Below are 18,197 nucleotides of genomic sequence, written 5' to 3' on the forward strand. Positions count from 1 at the left end.
TCTGCTTAAATTAGCCAGACTCAAGATTTTTTTGCTTACATCTAAGAAACGCCACCTGCCCTTGGTTCTGATCTGCTAGATTAAACGGGGTTACCCCTGGTGACCACTCCTGGGCGCTCGCCTGCCACCCGCCCCCAAGGAAGCAGGTGGGCGCCGTCCAGACCCCCAGGGCGTTAGACGCGGAAGCCAGTTTGTCAAGTCTGGGTGAGGCAGGAACTGACAGAGGCTGCCCCAGGGACAAGAAGGCGTTGAGCCGCGGGTCCCCCGCCCGAGAGGAGACACCCTCTTGCCATTCTCGCTGCAGCCCCCCGAGACCCCGCTCGGCGCCCCGTGCTGCAGGGGCACCGGGCCCAGGGCGAGGAGTGGAAGCCCATGCTAGAGCTCGCCGTGACCCCTACGGTCAGAAGACCAATGCTTTTCCCGTCTCCTCGGTTTGTCAGGTCTCCATGGCTGCCGCCACCTGGGGTCACACTCAGGCCTCGATGAGAAGCCACACGGAGCACGGCTGAGTGTTCCCTGAAGGGTCTGGCACTGCTGGGTCTGGGGGGGCCCTCCTCCCCTCCCTGCTGCCCTTTGTCCCTTTGTTCTTCTGCATCTGTCTCCCTTCTCCGTTTCTGACTGATCCACACTCTCTCAATACCTCTGTCTCTCACACACACACATACACACACGCGCGCATGCATACACACACACACACACGGACCCCCAGAGCCTCAGTGCGGCGGGCAGCCTAGGGGGCCCGGGACCCCTGCAGCATCGTCTCGCGGGTGCACGTCCCCCCGCGGCCGCTGGGTGGCAGTGTGGACGCGCGGGTGCGCCGCCACCGCCCATCCTCTCCGCCCACGCTGCACCCGGGGCTCAGAGAGGTGCCCGCGCACCAGCTTTCCGGTCACGGCTCGATGCAGCACCTAATAAATCCCGGTTCTCCCCTCAACCAGACCGCCTCCCTCCTGCGCTGCAAATCAGGGGCCACGGCCCACCCCGCAGGCCCTTCCTGCCGAGCTGGGGGATTCAATTAGCGGCTGTGCTTCTGGCCTCCTGCCGGCTGCGCCTGTCCTATCAAATTGTCTTTGAAACCTTCACAGCCCTGTAGAGGTGTGTGACCCGGGCACAGACAAAGGCCGGCGTGCTTTCCTGCGCTTCGTGCTGGCACAGAGCCTCGGAGGCGGGCTCAGCGGAGGCGGCGACAGGAGGGGACGTGGATCGGCTCCCTCAGGTTTCACCTGAGAGCCGAGGCGACACAGAAGTGGCCCCATCCCAACTCCTCCCCTACCAGGGACGAATCCAGACCCAGGGAGGCGCTGGCTTGCCCTGGGCTGCCCTTGACCCCGGTGAAGAGCCCGGAGGGGTGGGGCACACCTGACCCACCCTAGAACCAGGGCAGCTCTGTCCAGGTGACCGAGGGCAGTCGCATGGGCCGAGGCCGTCGTGGTGATGCTGGGGAAGCTCCGGCTTCAGGACGCCCTGCCCAACCGCAGTCACCACCTGGTCAGTTCCCTTGCACAGGCCCCCGGGACTGGATCTGCCTGTCCTGTGAGGGGCAGGCACCTGGGCCAGCTCAAGGTCATGGGCCCTGGGCTGTGGGCAGGGGTGCCTGGCTGCCCCACAGGCCCGTGGGTGCAGCGGGGGTCCCGCAGATACCCGGAGCAGAGCCGCTGCCTTGGCCCCTGTGGCACCTACAGCAATAGCATCGGGGCCTGAGCTCCAGTCTGCAGGGCACAAAGAGGACCAGCCCCTGGGGAAGAAGCCGGCGGCACCTTTACTGCGCTGGGCTCTCACCGCGCCAGCAGCTCTAGGCAGATGCTCCCCTTCCTCCAAAACAGTCGCTACACAAACACCCTGCAGGCGCGGTCCAGAACGTCGGGCAGCCGGGGCCTCACTCCCAAGACACGCAGACACACAAGAGGCCCTGGTGAGCGGTGTCCCCGGAGCCCCCTTCTGGCTCCCAGCCCCAGCTGTTTTCCTTTGTGGGTGCGTGTCTGCCCGTTTTCTTTGAAAAATGAAGATGTTTATTATTTTTTACTGGGGATTCTGATGTACAAAAGGAAGAACTGTGGGTGATTGGCAGGCAGCTTCTGGGATGGCCCCCAGCGGTCCCGTCTCCAGGAGTCCCCTCCCCAAGTTCAGGCTGGACCTGGGGACAGGCTTCTGAGACCAGAACGCAGACAGTGATTGGGGGGGGGGTCTTTCCGGGATGGGCGCACGCTCGCACTGCTCTGAGGCGGCCAGCGGTCCTTGGGGAGGTGCCCAGGGCAGAGGTGCCCGGTAAGGAACGCAGGCCTCCATCCAGCCACCCGTGTGGCACTGAATGCCACCAGCAACCTCACGGTCAAGTGTGGCTGGTGAAACAGAGCCCCCCATCCCCGGCCCAAGGCGAGCTCTGGGTGAAGTCCCGCCCCACAGGACCTGCGGGGACATTGATGCTTTGTCGTGAGTCGCTGTTTGGGGGCGACCGCGATACAGGAATAGATAACGAACACCGCTAGAGAAGACACTGAGAGAACAACGTTCGGTTGTCAAATTCGGAGCATTTACTTTTCTTTTTCCTGAAATCCGCAGCAAAGCAAAATTGTTTCTACTTTTACAGAAGCATTGATCTAAGCTAAGAGGATTCTTTTCCATATAGAAATTAAAAGGAAGGTAGTCATTTAAGACCTCACTACCATTGTTTGTACTTAACTGTTATAACATTTAAAGACCTCGTTTCATACTTTGCACAAAGCCAAGAGAGATTCGGAGTAATAATTACATAACGAACATTTTGTCTACACTACAAATAATAAAACTCTAGTTCTTCAGACATAATACCCAGAAACACGTGGGGTTTTTTTTTCTTCTTTTTCGCCCAAGCATGCACCATTCTCTAAGATTCAGAAAAGGAGCCTTTACCCGGGACCCCGCACTCCTGCTTGGGGACCACGTGGCGGGCAGAGCCTCCCACCCGTGGTGGCAGCCGGCAGCCACCCGGTGGCGGAGGGGCCGCCGATGCTGGAGCAACAGGGTCCCCGCTACACGTGCTCCTTGTCGAACTCGCAGAGGAAGTGCATGGTGAGGTGGCAGGCCACGTCGTTCCAGCCCCCGGAAGCCACCAGCTCCACGCAATCCTCGTCGTCATAGGCGTTGTTGGGCTCCCCGCTGCGCCACTGGCTGAAGGTCTGCATGGGCGAGCGGTCCGCGTAGACGAAGGTGCCCTCCCGCTCCAGGTCGTTGATGCCGATGAAGACGCGGGCCAGGCCGGCCTGCGCGATGTAGGCAGCCAGCAGCCCGTTGGCGGCCTCATCCTTGGGCATGCCCAGCGTGCCGCCCCGGCCCTGGCAGGCCAGCTGTGCATCCATGTACCGCTTCTCCTCCTTCACCAGCAGGTAGATCTTCTGCTCCGTCTCGCGCACGCCGGCGACGGCTGCGGGGACAGGGCTGGAGGGCGAGCGCTCGCGGGTCCCCAGCAAACCCGGGGCGCCAACCCAGCACGCGCGCACGGGGAGCAGACCCAGGGCCGCTCTGCCTCCGGGCAGGGGTCGGGGGGACACAGGAGCAGGGAAGCCCCGAGAAGCACGTACCGTGTTTGATGAACTTCAGCTCCGCTGTGATCTGCGCGACCTGGTTGTCTGTCTCCCCGACGGCCTTCCTCAGCTGGCCGCACTCACACGGGATGCCTGCGGAGACCGCGCCCGGCGTGTGATGGGACTGACCCAGAGGCGGGCTCGGGGGGGGGGGTACCCCCTCCCCAGAATGCTAGGCGATTCAAAACACGAAGGCCTTTGAGGCTGCAATGGAGATTTCAGACTTGATCCTAAAGGCAAGGAGCAGTGGAAGGGTTTCCACAGGGGCACCAAGGTCGGATTCACGTTTCACAATCTCGCTCTGGTCGCTTAGGAGGAGATCAGTGGAGGTATGGCGGCGAGACAGGTGGGCGAGAGCAGGGGGTTAGGCCAGTCACCTCGGGAAGACTGCGGGCAGTGACAGCGCGGCAGGAGAGACGACAAGACGTTTGAGGAAAGTGGTGGAGCTGGAACCGTGGGGTGATGTTCAGTCATCCCAGCGTGGCCAACCCTGCCTCAGCTTAGGTGTTTCCTCCTGGCCCTCTCAGAAGGACCCTAACCTTCCAGCTGTGAAGAGCTCCACGTGGTCAGGAACCTTCTCAGAATGTCACTCGGCCGTCACAGCGCTTGGGGGGCCCGTTGCCCATGGTGGCACTGCTGGCTTCGGCTTCACCAGACCAGGAGGGGCCGCCGGCTCCCGCCCGCCCTCTGCTCTGACTCTGTGAGCACAGGGGCAGGACTTCTCACCTTTTCCTGAGAAATTCCGTCGTGCGAAGCTCTCAGCCTGCCTTTCCAGTCTGAACACACTCTTTGGTGTTTGGCCCGGTCTTCCAAACTCTCAGCCCCCCTCTACCACTCAGAACCCAAACACTCCCCAACACATGGGCACCTGGAATGATGCTGGTGTGATTGGGGTTTTTCTTTAATGGAACTTTTTCTGAGACACACGTTGTCTGAGTTCACTGCGGTTTGAGGCGCTGATGTTTTCTGGAGAGATGGAACCAGTATCAAGCTGACAGGTCCCCTCAGCTCACAGGAAGGGCCTACCCAAGGGACGCAGACACTGTATCTTCCCCCTCAATCTAGTATCTGTGCAGTGTCTCCTGTGGTCACACGTGTTGGGGACGAGGACCAGAGGGTGCACACCTGTTAGGATGGCATTTCAGTAACGGGGCTGAGAGGCCACAAGGGCCTGAGTGATGGTGGCGGGAACAGTCCGGCAGGGGTTGGGGGACACTGCGCATAGACGGCCTGAACCTGGCGGGGACAGGGGTTGAGTGACATCGGGGTGGAGGTGCGTGCTGGGCAGGGGGGCGGGGGTGGGTGCAGCCGAAGCCCAGGGAACAGCGGTGGGGTTGGAGCGGGCAGCAGGCTGTGCCACATGTAGAAAGAAGACAGGGCAGCAGGCAGAGCTCCTCCGAGAAGAGAGGAAGAAGCAGGGGCCACAGGGCGGCAGGCAGAGAGGACGGGGGCTTCCCGCGGCCCGGTCTCCTGGCACCAGAGAGAAGTTAAGGGAAGTCGGTTAAGTCCACTGAGCTGGGCCAGGGTCCGCGGTGACAGGAGGGTCGTGGGGAGTCAGCTGCAAGGACACCCAGAATGAGGAAGATGAACCAGAAAGTACGGACGTGCTTCTCAGAGAAGCTGGTGGTCAGGAGGGGGTCCTGATGCTCCCAGAGAACAGTAGGAAAGGAGGAAAGTGCACTTTAGGGCGCGCGTATCTAAGCTGGATCGTGATGAGGTGATAATACACAGCCGGCATGCAGACCACAGCCCTGAACGGGAATGAAAACATTCAGGTAGCAGGAAAGCAAATATTGAAATAGTCCACAGGAGGGTGCGATGCATGAGGAAGGCGTGTCAGTTACACGCGCTTTTTCCAGCCTATTAAGTTTTATGTCATGATTTATACTTTTTAAAAGTGCAATTTTAATACATTTCTAAAAAATCCTTGGCCCCTTTATGCCATACCTGGTTCTCCATTAGGGCCAGGGGGTCCTATGTCACCAGAATCTCCTTTCTCACCTGGAAAAGAGAAGCAAGGCCAAAGTCATAAAGCAGGGGTGGGACGTGCCCCCTGAGTTCAAATGTCCAGGTAGCAATGTTCTTTCTTCCATGTTCAGTGCCCTGCGGTTCCTCCCAGACCCTCCTTCTGCAGTGAACTGGAGGGAGGAATGGTCTGTAGATGACTGATTCTTCAGGCTCTGTTTATGTGACGTGGCACATCCACATATCATGGGACTTCAGAGATTATCAGATGAGCGTTCTTTAAGTCAATTCTGGAAAACCCAGCATGTTTCCTAGAACACGCTATCACCTCGGAAATCCGTAACACCCAGTGCCAGTTCTCTCCACGTCCCACATCACAGCAAGAAAATTCAGGTAGAACAGGTAACGTCAGAGACGGATGGACCGTAGAGGCTCCCTCATCCAAACAGAGTCAAGATGAGATCGGTCCTCCCTGTCCCTCTCTGAGAGGCAGCAAGTTGTCCCAGGGGCACAGCCACCAGGACACCTGGGCGCCAGCCTTCTGTGGACAGGACAGACGACTCAGCCACTCTGCCCCTCCGTTTCTTCCAACTTATGAAACAAAGGGATAGGAGAAAATCATGGCAACAAAGCTTTCTAGAAATTAGACAATGGCTATTTATTTTTAAATCACAGGAATATTCCTAAAGCACTACCTTTCTTCCCCCTGAGAGAACTTAAGCTTCTCAGCTGACCTGGGACAGTGAAGGGGCAGCGACTTCTACATCCTTGGAGAGTCATGTTCCGTTTGATGGGGATGGAGAGAGCTTGGCAGTCTCCGTCCAAGTGATTCCTTTTTTTGCTTTTATCAACACCAGGAGCTTGAAAAATGACTCAAGGATCAGCTTGACAAGGACCCAGGACGGCAGAGTCTCAGAGATGGAGCAGATCAGGTAAGCTAAGCCCAGTAAGGGCCTTCTTGGCAAGTTGTCCCCTGGTGAGACTCTGACATTTACCCAGAGCGTATGCTGTATGTTAGAAGCACACACATCCCTACTTGCAGCCAGTATCCACTGCGTTCTTCACAGCAGCTAAAAGGTGGAAACAACCCCAGTGGCCGTCAGCAGATGAAGGGGTAAATAAAACGTGGTCCATCCATGCAACAGAATATTATCCAGCCTTATAAAGGAAGGAAAGTCTGACACCTGCTACAACATAGATGAACCCTGGGAACATCATACCCAGTGAAATAAGACACAAAAGGACAAGTACTGTATGATTCCATTTATATGGAATATCTAAACCGGCAAGTTCAGAGAGACAGAAAGCAGATTAGAGGCTGCTAGGGGCTGCAGGGGTGTGGGGCGTTATTACCTCATGAGGACAGAGTCTCTCTCTGGGGGAATGAACACATTTTGGAAATGTATAGCGGTGGTGGTTCTACAACATTGCAGTCGTGCTTAGTGTCACTGAATCACACTGAAAATAGTTAAAGTAACAAATTTTATGTTACAAATATTTTACCACAATTTTTTTAAGCTTTCTCAAAGCTTCCACATCCCTCTCTATATCACGCATATCGACCTGTGTGCTCTGTAATGAATCCACGGGGCAGGTGTTTCCCACGGATTTGCCGGGAGGAGAGACGCAGCTTGCCGAGCTGGCCACGCTCTCCGCCTCGGTCCTGGCTGAGGGACCCTTCCCACCAGGGACAGGCTGGGCCGGGGGAGGTCCGTGCCATCGATCGGAACTGACCACCTGGATCCACTCACAGCTCAAAGCCCCAGGCAGGGTGATGGAGCACAGGACTGCAGGCACCGCACTGGGCAGAGCAGACACAGCCAAACTCCCTCCCAGCCCCAAGCCCCCCAGCCTCTGTCTCCTGCTGCCAGCACCCACGACAGGACTTGGGGGAGCCCTTCACAGGGCTGGGGGGCCTCGCCTCCTTCACCCCGAGCCCTCTGGGGTCTAGCACGGGCGCAGGACAAGCCAGGGACTCAGAAAGCGTTTGCTGACTGAGTGCGCAATGGGGGTCGGGATGCGCGGAAGAGCCGGGCGATGCTGAGCGACCCCTTAACTGCCCTGGGGACAGTCTCCCGAGCTGCCCACCCTCCAGGGTTGTGCAGGTCAAACGGGGTCACGTGGGCACTGGCGCTGCTTCCACCCTGCCGTCACCCTCCTGCCCCCCGTGCTCATGGGGAGCCACCCCCGAGTCTCAGAGAGTCTGAGTCACCCGAGCTGCAGGTGGATGGACAGTGTGTCGGGAATGCAGTCCTTCCGCTGCCTAAATGGGGCTCCTGATTCTCCCCCAGGCAGCATGTGAACCCTGAGGGGCAGGGAGCTCTCCCCACCTCGTGGCACGCAGTCAAGTCTGATCGATCCCAAAACGCAAACGCTGGAACACATCTTATCGTGTATAAAGCACACAAAATAAACACAACCACCAGCTACTCTCTAAGCGCTCGGGAGGTGAGCCTGCGAGGGAAAGTGAGCAGAGGTGTGTCGGAAGTACCTTTAGAACCAATGGGACCGATTTTTCCATGGCGCCCCACGCCGCCTTTCTGTCCTTTGTCACCCACGTCTCCTGTGGAAAACAATGAGATCACAGTTGGTCGAGGCACAGGTAATGCAGTACACCTCCTGTGTATCAGCCCACGTGAACACGCACGCACACACGCACACGAGGAGACCGAACACGTTACAACTCTTGTTTAACCTCTCCAAGGTCGTGTATCCGACTGACCCCAGAAGGCTCTACATGTCACCTGCTGATGTATTTCCCAAAGGAAGACACACACCCCCTTAAAGTCACACACACTGCAGAACAGACGAGGCCACACGGTACATCCCCATGTCCTCAACTCAACCGAGCGCCTTAGACTGAGCACTTCCAGCCAGCAAGCAAGTCCTAGCTCTGTGATGTTCCCACAGCTCAGGCCAGGTCGAGGTCAGAGGACAGAACACAGGCTGAGGGGTGAACCACAGCAGAGATGCAGACACCCCACCCAAAGCCGGCTTACGTTCGCACAAGGGTGAAGTGTCTGGCACAGAGCACGCGCACACATGTTCTCTTATTTGGTCACAGGAGGGATTCATCGCGCAGATGGGGCTCACGGGGGTTAAGCGCTTGCCCGGGTCAAGTACCTGGTCCCGCCACGAGGTGACTCCTGCCCCGGACACCGTGTACGGTGCGTGATGCTGAGGGCACAGGAGTGACAGGGCTCAGGGTCTGCGGGGGGATCGGGGAGATAAGCGGCCAGTGGTAACTCACACAACTAGTATTGTAACAGGAGATGCCCAGGGCTCCGAGGAGGCATCCGGGAGCTGGGGAGAAGAGGGCCACCAGCCAGGACCACATCACCATGCCTCTGGTCACACGTGGACGAGGCCTGGACAGGGACGAGGCAGGCACCGCAGGAGGCGGCCCAGGGGACTGGTGTCGGGAGGGTAGGGAGAAATTCCCAGACTGAGAAATGTCTGGGAGGCAGAGACTTAGTAAATATTCACTCTGAGGATATGGTGAGGGCTTCACTTTATTGCTGGAAGAGGAACAAGCTACTCAGCTCTTGGGCCAGACAGGGCCACAGCGGCCTCGACAGCCACACCCCTGGGGCTTTAAGTGAACCCCCCAGCACAGCCGTCCTGAGGCAGCTCCAGCCACAGAAAAGTGTTCCTTTGTTGACTTGCAGGAGCTCGAAAGCCGCCACCTGCTCCTTCCACCCAGCAGTCCTGGTTTTGCAGCCAGAGAGATGCACGGCTAGTCTAATCCGCCGTCCACAGACAGTCCTTCAAACGTCTGAACTGTCTTCTCCCTGAAATCTTCCCCTCAGCTTCCCCACCCTGTCTGTGCTCCCATACAGGAGCACCAGCCCCCAAGCAGGCCTGACTACTGTCCCCTCCTGCTGGGGACTGAAGTGCCCCCCAGATTCATATGCCGAAGACCTGACCCCCATGTGATGCATCTGGAGGGGGTCAGGGTCAGAGGAGGTCACGGGGGTGGGATGCGTCCCCTGATGAGAAGATGAACAGTCTGGAATCCTCTCTCTCCACCATGTGTGGACACGGCCAGAAGTCGGCCGTCTGCAGGCCAGGAAGCGGATCCTCCCCAGACCCCAACCATGCAGACAGCCTGCTCTGGGACCCCTGCCTCCAGAATCGTGCGAGATCAGTGTCAGGGGGTTAAGCCCCTGTGCCTGTGGTGTTTGGCTATGGCCCCCGAGCCACTTGTCTGGACACCCTGGTCCCTTGTCTGGACCCTCTAGTCCATGAGTGTGGTCTGAGCTCAAAGATGGCCAAAGGCACCCTGCTCAGCCTCCTGCAAAGTGTTCCAGAGCAAAGCCCCTGTCCCTGGAGTGCGCACTCAGCTATTGCTGTTGTTCCAGGGCCTCGGCTGCCACCCTCCTTCCGGACACCTTTTCTTCAAAAGGCCAACGTTCCCTTCCCCATAACTCTCAGTTGTGCCCCTCCTGAGGTCCTGGGGTCAACGTGAGCCCTGGGGAAGCTGGGCTGAGCAGGATAAGTGTCGAGATGACCTCCGTGCTCTTGCTTTTTACTTTCACATCACGCCAAACCACGGGGTGGTTTGGCTTGGTTTCACGCTGTCTCAGCAGGGTCTGCTGGGACACTTGCCGCGGCGTCCTTACGGGGACGCGCAGACCTGATAAACTGGATTAAGCTCGGGCTCCATCGGAGCCCCACGAAGAGAGTGCCCAGGGCAGGAGGAGGTCTCGGAGACCCCCAACCCAACCATATCTTCAGGCAGGAAGGCAGAGACAGACACAGAGTCTGAGGGATTTGCACCTACAGTAATGAGTCGGGTGGATGGTCCCCAGCATGTGGATCCCACTGAACTCCCACTGGAGAGGGGCAGGGTCGCCAGAGTCTGGAGAGTGGCTTCCTGCCTGGGGAACACGCCTCCTCGTTCAGAAGGCCCGACACCGCAGAGGAGTCTGGTCCACATTTTAATGGGCAGATTGGGGCAGACTGGGTGTGAGTGCAAACCCATCACCTGAAGAGTCTGCTGTTTGCTAAGATTCCACCTAGAAAAGGTGAGAACAGAGTGTGGGCCTCCTGCCAACCTTGGGCTCACTTCTCCCCGAGACCCCTCCCTGCAGAGGAGAACTCAAAACAACACCTGCCCACCCCTCTGCTCCCACCCAGACGGCTCCTGCTGCCCCAAGCAGACAGAGAGAGGGTAAGGAGGCTTGGACGAGCACACTGGAGGGGGAAACACCTGCGATCAAAAACAATGGCGAAAGCGCTGCCCCCTCACCCCCCGGCCCCGCACAAAACCTCTCGGCTAAGCAGACCATTAACTCATGATTCACTGCCTCTGCTGAAGGACGCAGTCAGGGTCTAGCACACATCCTGCTGTGGTAAACAAGTCAACCTGAGGATGACTGGAGAGCCTTCGGCTTTCAGCCCACCTATCAACTGCACAGCCGAACTTTACCACTAATTCAAGGTTGCTGCTGACACGTGGCGCCTGCCCCCAGCAGGTACTGAGCCCAGCTCCTGCCCTGGGAGGGGTGTGGGACCCGGCCCCTGCCATAGGGGGCTCTGAGAAACCAGGCACGTGTATAGAAAATCAATCGGATGCCAGCAGCTCACGGGGCAGGGGGATGGGGGCAGGCGGCGAGCCCAAGCCCAAGGCGGGGAATGAAGGCGCTGCAGGTCTGCAAACCTCAGGGTGGGAGTCCCCCGGGGGCTCGTCACCACTGACGGCTGGGCCCGCCCCGGGGGGATTCCACAGGTCCGGGTGGGGCATCCCCGTCGTCGAGCTCCCAAGTGTTGCGGATGCCGCTGCTTCCTGAACCGGGCTTGGAGACCCCTGCGGTTTGCGGTGACGTGAGAAGGCTGGAGCTGCAGGAGGTCGCCCGTGCAGGCCAAGGCTGGGGGTCAGGCAGCCCCAGGTCTGTGACCCAGCTCTACCTTCGAGGCTGAGTCTCCCTGCGCCTCAGTTTTCTCTCTGCAGAGTGGTGTCCTGTAGTAACAGCTCCTCTTGTGTGTGAGACTCCAGGCCCGCAGCGCCATGTGCACAAGGCTTGGAGCTCGGGCCCTGCGCCCAGCTGATTCTCCCCCTGTCACTCGGCTGTACCATCTCTGTGCGTTTCTGACCTACATAATGGGGCTAATAATAGCCCTACTAGAGCCACCTCACTGGGTCTGAGGGAAACGCGAGCACCGTCGGGAACGGCATCTGGCACGCGGCAGGTGGACCTAAGTGTTGGCCACTATAGCTGTCATTTGGAGGCAGAAGCTCCGAGCTGGGACGCTGCTTCCTCAGGAGCGATCCATGTCCCCCATGACCCCCCTGGGTCTGCACAAGCATGCAGATCCTCAGGCCCCACCAGCTCAAGCACCAAAATCTGCATTTTAACACATCCCTGGGTGATTCCAGGGGCCCCAAAGCTGGAGCAGGGCTGGACCAGACCCCGCGGGCAGCCCTCTTTGGAGGTTGGTTGAGATTCCATGGTAACCCACTGCTTGCTGCGGCCAGGAGCAAACTGGAGCTAGCAATAGAGGTGCTTGCAATCTGGGGCAGTTCTGCTCGTTTCTCCAACTTTCAGAGATAAATTAGAATACTTCCAGGTACACTGTGTGCCAGGAAAGCCTGTCCACATGTACTGATGGATTTCAACCTCACAGTGTTATTGCCATTACCACCTGGCATGGGCTGAATTGTGTGTCCTCCAAAATTCATATGTTGAAGCCCTAACCCCCAATGTGACCATATTTGGAGATGGCCTTTCAAGAGGTGATTAAGGTTAAATGGGGTCAGAAAGGTGAGGGCCTAATCCGATAGGACTGGTGTCCCTGTAAGAAGAGGAAGACACACCCAGCAAGCCACACACAGAGGAAAGGCCTTGTGAGGACACAGGGAGAAGGCGGCCATCTGCGCCCCATGGAGAGAGGCCTCAGGGAAACCAGCCCCGCAGACACCACGGTCTCTGACTTCCAGCCTCCAGGGCTGAGAGAATAAAAATCTGCCGTGTTTGTTACAGCAGCCCCAGCTGACTGGTACACTTTCCCTCTGCCCCAGAAGAGAAAGTGGAATCAGACGGGTGGCGCCACCCACCACCAGTCATGCCACTAGTGATCCAGGGCGCAGCCTGCAATCGGACAGACCAGGCCCAGGTCCCGGCCCCCAACCCGCACAGCCTGGGGTGGGTCACAGCCCTCAGAGCCTCGGCTTCCTCACCTGCAAGGTGGCATTACCCTTCAGGCCACTGAGCATAGGACATCGGCCCAGGTCTCCTGGCCACATCCAGGGCCCCGAGCCCTCACCTCGGCTGTGGGGCAGCGGCCTGGTCCTCACAGACCCAGCCACAAGCCAAGGCTGCACTTCCAGGGACTGGGCCTGAGGGCATGCTGCAGGCTCGTGGGAGACAAACAACCCTCCCTGGGGGCCCAGAAGGTGGGAAACAGGAAACCAGAGAGAGCAGAGCCGACACCCAGCCTCCCGTGGTGCCGGCTCACCTGTGAGGAGCTGCTCAGGGGCCAGGCCTCACCTGACCCTGCTCAGCCCTGCATCCTCGGGGCCCACGGCCCAGGCCCTCGGACCAGAGACCTGGTTCGCGACGCCCCCTGATGACCTCACAAGAGGGCCTCTGTGCAGAAGGCTAGGCGCTGGGGGCAGCTGGGCCTGATGCGGACAGTCACCCCAGCCAGCAGGACCAGCGCCCTGCCGTGCACAGCTCCCAGCCATCAGTCCCGCCCCAAGAGGGGTGTCAGAGTAACAACAGCCACCACCTGTGGGTGCCTGCTGGGCAACGCATGCACACACACACGTGTACACACACACATGCATGCACATACATGCATGCACGTATATGCGCATACACATACACGTGTGCGTGTGCGCACTTTCGCGTGCATACGCGCACATACACACGCGCCTTCACATACATATATACATGTATACATATACATGCATGCGCACATGCATTCACATACATATACACATTCACATACATACACACATACATACACATATGCACAGATACATGTGTGCGCCCATACATGTGCGCACATGCATTCCAAACATGCACGTGCATGTGCGTATACATACATGCACACATATCTACATTCACAATACATGCACACATACACAAACAGCATGTTCAAACATACAAACACACACCAAGCAAACCTTTCATCCTCACAGCACTCGGGCTGAAAGCTGGAAGCAGTAGCCTACAGCAGGCCCCTGCACCGTGACCCTGCACACAAGGTCAAGGGCGTGGGCTGCCGTTCCTCATAGGAATATTCTCGCTTTGGGGTTTGTTGGAGAAGAAGAAAAAGCAAGAACCATTGAGTTCCCCGAGATGTCCACACACTCTCCACTTGAGGGCAACCCAAGGTCGTCTGCAATGCTGACTTGCCTTAACTCGCAGACACTCCTTGGAAAGTAGCAGAAAAGCAGTGTGGTTGCCAGCCTAGAGGAGACTGGATCTGACCAAGAGCCCTGCTGGCTTCATCCCGCCTCCGCTTGCCTCTCCAAATGACAAGGAGCTTTTTGCAAAAACCAAACAAATCCCCCCACCCTGGTGGTGTGGGATGACTGGAAACGCACCAGACACACTCAGATCCGGTCCCTTTAAGTCTCCAGAGCTGGCGGTGGTGGCTCCCCAGGCAGCTGTGACTGCGGTGCCAGCCCTTCCCATCCCATCCTGCTTATGAGAAGCGTGCTAGCGCACGTTTGTCCTCTGGACATGCACGAGGAACGGGGGCAGCTCACAGCGGGCTACTAATTCTTATTAATTTTAATGAAGATCTCACACCGTCCTTTGAAAAGGAGACAGGGCAGAAAGAGCACTTGGCATCCAGCTGCCTCTGAGATTTTCAACGGAGATAATGTGCACATTACAGCGCCCAGAAAGCCCGTCGCTGACGTAGGGTCGCCCTCCCCCATTGCAGGCCAGGTGGGTCCCCAGCTTCTGCGCCCAGGGGCCCGGCAGCCTCTTAGCTGCGTGTCTGGGGGCTAGGAGCTTTGACAGCTGGGACGACACGCTTTTAGTAGGTCGTGTGGCAAAGCCAGCTCTGTGCTGTGTGCACACAGCGTGCACTCTGACAGTGTGGGGACAGCTCTCATTTCAATAAAGGACAATGGACAGCGACAGCGGGGGCTCTGCCGGTCCTTGGGCTTGTCTTTGTTATTCCAGAAAAGGCAGCCATTGGCTTTCTGGCGCTTTCTCCTACAGCTGTTTTGAGTTCTCAACAGGGGGGCTGCTCAGTCTGTGACCAGAGGCCACCCCCTAACACAAGGCAAATCAGCGGAAGAGGAAGCCTCCCTGCAGCAGCCCCATGTCCACGCAGCTTGCATTTCGCGGAAGTTGACGTGAGAAGGGCGCCAGGTGGAGGGCGTCCAGATCCTCGTGATCAACCTGCAATCCCATCCCACACAGCCCCGGGCGATCGGCAGCCCCAGCGCGGGCCAACGGACTCGCCCCATCTCAGGCCGCCCCCCAAACCAAAGCTGAAGCTGCATTTTAACTCCAGGCCCAGCTGGTCCCCATGGTTTGGGAAGTATCCTCAGAGCAGAGCTGTCTGCTCAGCAGGCAGCAGGGAATGAACCCAGCTCAGCGTGTTCTGAAGCCTCGGCCCGCAGACTTCTCTAGAACCTGGGGACGAGCAGGTGCACGCACACCTGAGGCCCTCAGCCACAGACAGGTCACCTGCAGATTTCAAAGATATTTCAAGACATTGAATGTCAAGATATTTTACAAACAATTGATTGAGAGCCTTCCAAGGGCCAGGTCCTTGATGGGGCGTGAACAGTCCAGTCAGGAACGAGGTGGTAAGTGAAGGAAAGGGTCCCGCGGGGGAAATGGAAATGTGCAAAAACCCAGGGAGATGGGACACCACTGAGGAATTCTGGACTACCCACAGGGAATTACTCACACTTTTTCATAAACTAGCAAGAAAGTAAATAAGAGTGTTTAGTCTTCTGACAATTTCATAGAGAATGTTACTGGTAGAAATAACCATCACCAAATAAAACTGACGCTGGCTAAAACTACACAGAGGAAAATTGTCATTAACTAAAAATTGATGGGAGAGTCCTGTCTATACAATTTAGAGCTGAAATTTTCAACCAGGTGCAAATAATGACACTCTCAGAAGAGCTCAGGATGGCAGAGGTGAGAGTTGGGAAGATGTGAGGTAGGTAAAAAAATAAAACGTTAAAACTGTTCAAGGAGGACTTCCCTGGGGGCACAGTGGTTAAGAATCCGCCTGCCAATGCAAGGGACACAGGTTCGAGCCCTGGTCCGGGAAGATCCCACGTGCCGCGGAGCAACTAAGCCCGTGCACCACAACTGAGCCTGCGCTCTAGAGCCCGCGAGCCACAACTACTGAGCCAGTGTGCTGCAACTATGGAAGCCCGCGTGCCTAGAGCCCACAACAAGAGAAGCCACCACAATGAGAAGCCTGTGCACCACAACGAAGAGTAGCCCCTGCTCGTCACAACTAGAGAAAAGTCCGTGTGCAGCAGCAAAGACCCAACGCAGCCAATAAATAAATAAATAAATAAAATTGATTCTTAAAAAAAAAAAAATCTGTTCAAGGGGTCCGTGAAAATTCACAGGGGCAAAGTAATTCCGGTGAAAATAATTTCTAAACAATGAAAATCAAGTGTGAATGATGTAAGTGCACTGCATAAACACAGCTGAGGATTTAAGTTGGCTTCATGTAGTGCCTGGGGAAATATCAACACTGCCTCAAGTGGAAATAACCGTTTTTGAAAGGTCCCAGCTGACTCTGAAGGGGCCGCTGTCTGGGAGGAGCGAGGCCCACCTCGGGTTCGGTGCCGGTGGGCGTGGGGCTGGAACAGCTCGGAAGTGGGAACAAGGCAGCTGCGCGAGGGCCCACGGTGCACCAGGCTTGCTGCTCCCGAGTTCCCAGCTTTCATCCTTTAATAAACAATAGGGACTGACAGCGACTATGTTATTATTTTGCCTTCACGGGTTGGAAGCGAGGGTGTGAAGCCAGCACAGCTGGTAAGCAGCACGGCTGGCGTTGAGCGGGTCTGCCCCGCCCACACCCTGCCCTTCCTGCCCCAGAGCCCTCATCCTAGGAGCCCCTTTCGGAAGCCTCTGGACAGGTGCCCAGATCCAGCCCACTGCCATTCTTCGTAGAAACCAAGCTGATGCAGAAACAGGCAAGTCTCCCCAGCGCCCCGCCCTGCAGTGGTCACTGCTCTCCGTAGGGGACAGGGCCCCCGGGCAGTAGCTGCAATCCACTAAGAGCAGGGCACTGGTGGGAACGCCTCCACGAAAGCAGGATGCAGGAGGATGGGAAGGTGGCCGGAAGAATCCCGCATCCCGGCGGGAGAGCGGTTCCAGTGAGGAGCCTTGGGGCGTCCTGGAGCTGAGGTCGCCTCCCAGCACACCTGAGCCTCCGAGCACGGCCCGCCTCGAGCTTCGCCACACTGAACCTGCGCTAGCGCTTCTGAGGTTGGCCGCAGCTCTCAGTTTCCGGGCTCCGACGAGCCCAGGTGCAGCCATGCTGACCCCGTGAGCATGGCCGTCAGTGTGTGGGAGACCGCCAGAGCTCACGAACCCTCACCTGGGCCTCCAGGTGAGCCTACATCGCCAACAGGCCAGGGCCACGGCCACAGCAACCTTTCAAAATACCTGTTAACATCAAAAGTATAGTTCATGCACATTGCTGGGAACACCAAAGATAGAGACAGGAGAAAATGTAAAGAATTGAAAGAAGAGAATTTAAAGATCCATAATCCTATAACCCAGAAATGTCTACTACTAGTATTTTGATTGATTTCTTTTCCATCCTTTTTCTTCGCCTTTTTGTAAATATCTTAGTCGATCACATGTCTGTTCTTGTATCCTATTTTATTCTCTTATATTCTATCATGCCACGGCCAGTCCTCTTTTTAAAGGTCATCCAAAAATGGATATTTCCTAGATTTCTACGTAAGTACCCCACTATTCAATAATCCAAACGCATCCCACTTGGGTTGACTTGTTCTCTGTACTTTACAAAGTAGCAAAGACCCCAGACCAAACCTGCTCATTTTGTCAGTGGCGAAGCCAGACCCCTGGCAAGCCCGGTGATCACTGCCCCATCGCCTCCTAGCCCGGCAGGTTCCTTGTCAGGCAGGTCAATGGGACTGTAAAGGGCAGGTCCAGGCTCCCCTCTCCTGCCCTAATCATACACAGGACTCTGCTCTCGAACATACCGCTCCCAGTGGAGTTTTAAGTTACCCATGGGTAGGAGACATTCATCAAAATGATTTCATACATGAGAAATCCTTACACTAAAATTTGGCATTAAATTTAAGAAATAGGTTCAAACTTATATACACAATATAATTACAACAAAGAAAGAAAAGTCCCCCCGAAAAAGGAAATATACCAAAATAAGTGGTTATCTCTGGATGATTTTATTATGCCTGATTTTCCTCACCACTTTTATAGATATATATAAATTTTCTATCATGAGCACACCTTACTGTCACATGTTAGAAAAACTGGAAACAAGACAGATTCTCGATCCAGCCCAAATTCCCCTCCACACTGCCCCGCAGCTTTCTGCCTCAATTTATTCTCCAGGGTCCACATATCTGTTCTCCCCCTCTGACTCTGGGGCTCAGGTGGCCTCCCCGAGATCTCAGCACGTAACAGCACTCAACTTACTGGTTAATGACAGGAAAACGCAGTGAATTAGGCT

General features: G+C 56.6%; 1 protein-coding gene across 2 annotated transcripts in view; it reads right to left on the reverse strand.

Moving 5' to 3' along the window:
- Positions 1-2,514: 2,514 nt before the first annotated feature.
- Positions 2,515-18,197, reverse strand: part of COLEC11 (collectin subfamily member 11) — a 29,536-nt gene continuing 13,853 nt past the window's right edge. For both annotated transcript variants that reach the window (XM_029231382.1, XM_029231381.1), the window contains 4 exons: positions 8,017-8,088; positions 5,508-5,561; positions 3,558-3,653; positions 2,515-3,400 (listed from right to left, as the gene is read on the reverse strand). In XM_029231382.1, coding sequence (XP_029087215.1) covers positions 3,009-3,400; positions 3,558-3,653; positions 5,508-5,561; positions 8,017-8,088 — 614 coding nt within the window. In that variant the 3' untranslated portion in view covers positions 2,515-3,008. The remainder of the gene's footprint in view (positions 3,401-3,557; positions 3,654-5,507; positions 5,562-8,016; positions 8,089-18,197) is intronic.

This window comes from Monodon monoceros, unplaced genomic scaffold, assembly GCF_005190385.1.
Source record: "Monodon monoceros isolate NGI ecotype Baffin Bay Population unplaced genomic scaffold, NGI_Narwhal_1 Super_Scaffold_19, whole genome shotgun sequence".
Classification (NCBI taxonomy): Eukaryota; Metazoa; Chordata; class Mammalia; order Artiodactyla; family Monodontidae; genus Monodon; species Monodon monoceros.